Below are 3,372 nucleotides of genomic sequence, written 5' to 3'. Positions count from 1 at the left end.
CCTTTTCTTGAATCTCTGGACGAGCAGCCAAGTCATATCCAACGTAATTCATGGTGACACTGGATGTTTCGATACCATCAAGGTAGAAGGAAACTGCGTGGGCTACTACAATCTCTTCGGCGATGTGCTCTCCTGCTTTCTCCATGTCGATCATTAATTGAAGGAAATCTTTCCTAGGTATCGATTCGCTTCTTCTAACTTGCAAATTTTCTGCGACGACCTTTCTGAAAAATTGATCCACGTGTTTAGGCAGGAATTTGATCTTCAAAAAACGATTGACAGTAGGAAAGTGGAATCTGATTATAGATAATAAGGATTCGGCGAATGCTTCTCCAGAAAGTTTATCGAATGCATTAGGACGTGGTTCATCTTCGAAACAGTAACCCTCGATACCTAGGCCAGCGTTCGCCACAATTTCACCAGTGAATTTTAAAAATAATGCTTTTAATTCGATTTCGTACTTGTTGTTTTTTTCTAGTCGTCTGTTCAAGAAATTTTCGAATTTCTTACACACTCCGTTAACAGCTGTAAACAGGATCTTCAATCTCACGTTAGAAAACGCATAGGTTATACGTTTTCTTCCAGTTAACCATATATCTCCGGAACAGAAGAACGGATTTGTATATAAAAGAGGATCCGCGTTTGGATCGACATGAAATCCATTTTCGTGGAAGCTGGAGAAATTATTTTGCAGTACGGCTTTCACTAACTCAGGGTCCCGAACAACTAGTGCTGGCACTATCCCTTTGTACACTCCAACCATACTGTAATCTTTGTAATCTTCGTATATTTGACGAATAAGTCCGGCAAGATTCATTCTTCTTATTACTACGGGTAACAAGTGGCCCACGATTGGAATACATCCTTTGGCAGTTGGAATTCCATTTCTCTTCCAATGATTGTATACCAGATACAAATAAAAACAGAATAGTAAGAACGCTCCTATAAGGAGCGTGACAAATGCAGAAGCCATATGTTACTCACAGAGATAATATCGTTAAATTACTATTCCCAATTACAACTACTCCAACAGTTTCAAAAGCACAATGTAGAATGATCGTCGTATTGCAGTGTAATTCTGTCTAAGCTTTAATGCCCAAAATGATTCTCCCACTCTAGTTGCCTTAATACGTATTATATTATGAAATCAAACTTTTTGGCCACAGTTGTTTATCTGAAAAATGTAAAAAGCGGACATATTACATACGTTTATCTATTTCACAATTGTTTTGTTTTATGGTGATAACACTTGGAGGAAAACAATACAGTACATATACATATTATTTATATATATAACTAGTTATTAATGTTTACTAATTACTATTGTTTAATATCAATATATTTTCTAGATTAATAGCCTTTTTACGTAATTTATAATTAAGAAAGATCATTATTTTCTTATATATGATTTTATTCAAAAAAACAGATTAGGGCTCGTTGTAGATTCTCTACACTTCACGGACCCCATTGGGAATACCTAATTGTAATACGTAACAAGAAAAATTAATCACGTTAAATTAGATATATTCCTGTTAAAAAGTCTTAATCTCCCTTCAAAACACCTATCAATATGCTAAACAGTTGTGCAAAAAATATGTAGCAAATAAAATTTCGAATGACGCGACCTTGAGATATGCGAGCCTCATTCCTAGAAACTATACGACATTTTAAAGATACACCCATTGTTTAATAGTCGGTTGTCACATGTCACGCCTACGTCACGGTTATCTCTCTGCCGTGCTATTTCTTATCTGGTTAGCTAAGCATTGAGTACATCTATTTTATGTTATAGCTCTACTATTCATAATGCAGTCGTCATGTCGAAGCAATGATCTTTATGAAAGCTAAAGAGTCTAATGAACCCATTAGAATCTCCGAATGCCTGTTCGTTTTTACGCTAGAGAAACTATCTGAAAACTGTTTTGTGTTACGAGAAACTCTTACTCTATTCCGTTTCGAAATGCAATAGATCAGACAAGACGAATTACCTGATTTTTCAGATTCTTGTTTGTCAACCTACCTCTTTTTTACATATTTCATTTTAACTCAAATGAAATTGATGAATTTGTAATTTCGCCATTTACCGTTTGACAGTGTAATAAAATCACGAAGCATTCTGAATGAATAATTTAGAGAGTAATTCTTCTTTATCTCTTCATAACTCTTCTGTATATCTGATGTCTCAGATACAAAAACTACATACTTTTAATCTTTTTACCTGAAACTTAAAAAATAAGAAATGAACAGTAATAATCACGTTATTTGAAATGTGGAATTTATGCTACTATATTTCATAGTTTACCTGAATCTGATACAGGTTATACAAACAATTTTAAAAAATGCCTGATTAAGGGACGAATCAGAATACCAGAATGTGTATATATACGTAACATAGATATATAAATAATATATATTTGACGAAATCATTGTACTTACACAGCAACGCTGATCAGAGGAAACCAATTGGGCAATTCGAACGACTAGCTTTCTTATAAACGGCATAAAGATCGGCACTCGACATACTCATCATTTATTTTATTCTATTTATTCGTCTTCCATGCTCATATCGCGTTACGCATTTTCTATACTAATCCGATAATGCCAAATATTCCGCTGCAATAAGATGTATATAATACGAGATCTTAAATTATCATAAGGTACACAACAATAATAGAATCACGGTAATTTCTTTTTATTATCATGTGTTTTAAAAGAACAAAAAACAGGCGTATACAATTACATTATTTTTTTACTTCCTTATATAGAGATACATTTCCATACAAAAATATCCAACATAGCAAGAATAATAATTTGGCTTCGTACAATTTTGTATTGTATAAACATAATTATGAATTTTTAGAAACATTACAGCTTAGAGATATGTACCCAAACACCACCATCTATTTCCGACAGAAGATACTTCGGCGATATTTTCGGTGGCACTTGCGTTTTTGGTGATAATTCCAATCTGTAGTTTCGCAGCAAAGTAGCTATACACGCCTTCACCTGTAGCATAGCTATTTTTATACCAACGCAAATTCTTGGACCCTCGCCAAAAGGAAGGAATGTCATTTTTTGTATAGTTTGCTTTCTCTCTTCGTCGAATCGTTCCGGATCGAAAACTTCTGGATCGCGCCAATACTTTGGATCGTTATGTAATGCGTGGATGGGTATGATTATGTGCTCACCAGGTTTCGCGCGATAGGTCAATCCATCTGACCCTTGTAACTGGAACTCCTCTGTGCAAATTTTACGCATGAAACCTAGAGCTGCGTGACATCTTTGAGATTCGCAAATTACTTGGTTCATGTACGTCATCTCCTTTAACGCCTCGTACGTCAAACCGCCGTGCTTCTCGATCGTAGATATCAC

At 34.9% G+C, this 3,372-nt stretch overlaps 2 protein-coding genes across 2 annotated transcripts; both read right to left on the bottom strand.

Annotated features, from left to right (window-relative positions):
• Positions 1 to 4: 4 nt before the first annotated feature.
• LOC100741443 (probable cytochrome P450 28d2) lies at positions 5 to 1,211 on the bottom strand (the record flags this gene model as incomplete). The annotated part of the gene is made up of 2 exons (XM_033324637.1): positions 985 to 1,211; positions 5 to 887 (listed from the first exon to the last, which is right to left on the bottom strand). A coding segment is annotated over exon 2 (813 nt), but the record flags the coding sequence as incomplete, so codon positions are not given.
• Positions 1,212 to 2,520: 1,309 nt separating this feature from the next.
• On the bottom strand, positions 2,521 to 3,360 carry LOC100741321 (cytochrome P450 9e2; the record flags this gene model as incomplete). Its single annotated transcript, XM_012393787.2, has 1 exon — positions 2,521 to 3,360. A coding segment is annotated over one exon (495 nt), but the record flags the coding sequence as incomplete, so codon positions are not given.
• Between the last annotated feature and the right edge of the window lie 12 nt (positions 3,361 to 3,372).

Source organism: Bombus impatiens, unplaced genomic scaffold (genome assembly GCF_000188095.3).
Source record: "Bombus impatiens unplaced genomic scaffold, BIMP_2.2 scf_5538, whole genome shotgun sequence".
In the NCBI taxonomy this organism is placed as follows: domain Eukaryota; kingdom Metazoa; phylum Arthropoda; class Insecta; order Hymenoptera; family Apidae; genus Bombus; species Bombus impatiens.
This window is presented reverse-complemented; position numbering and strand designations above follow the sequence as displayed.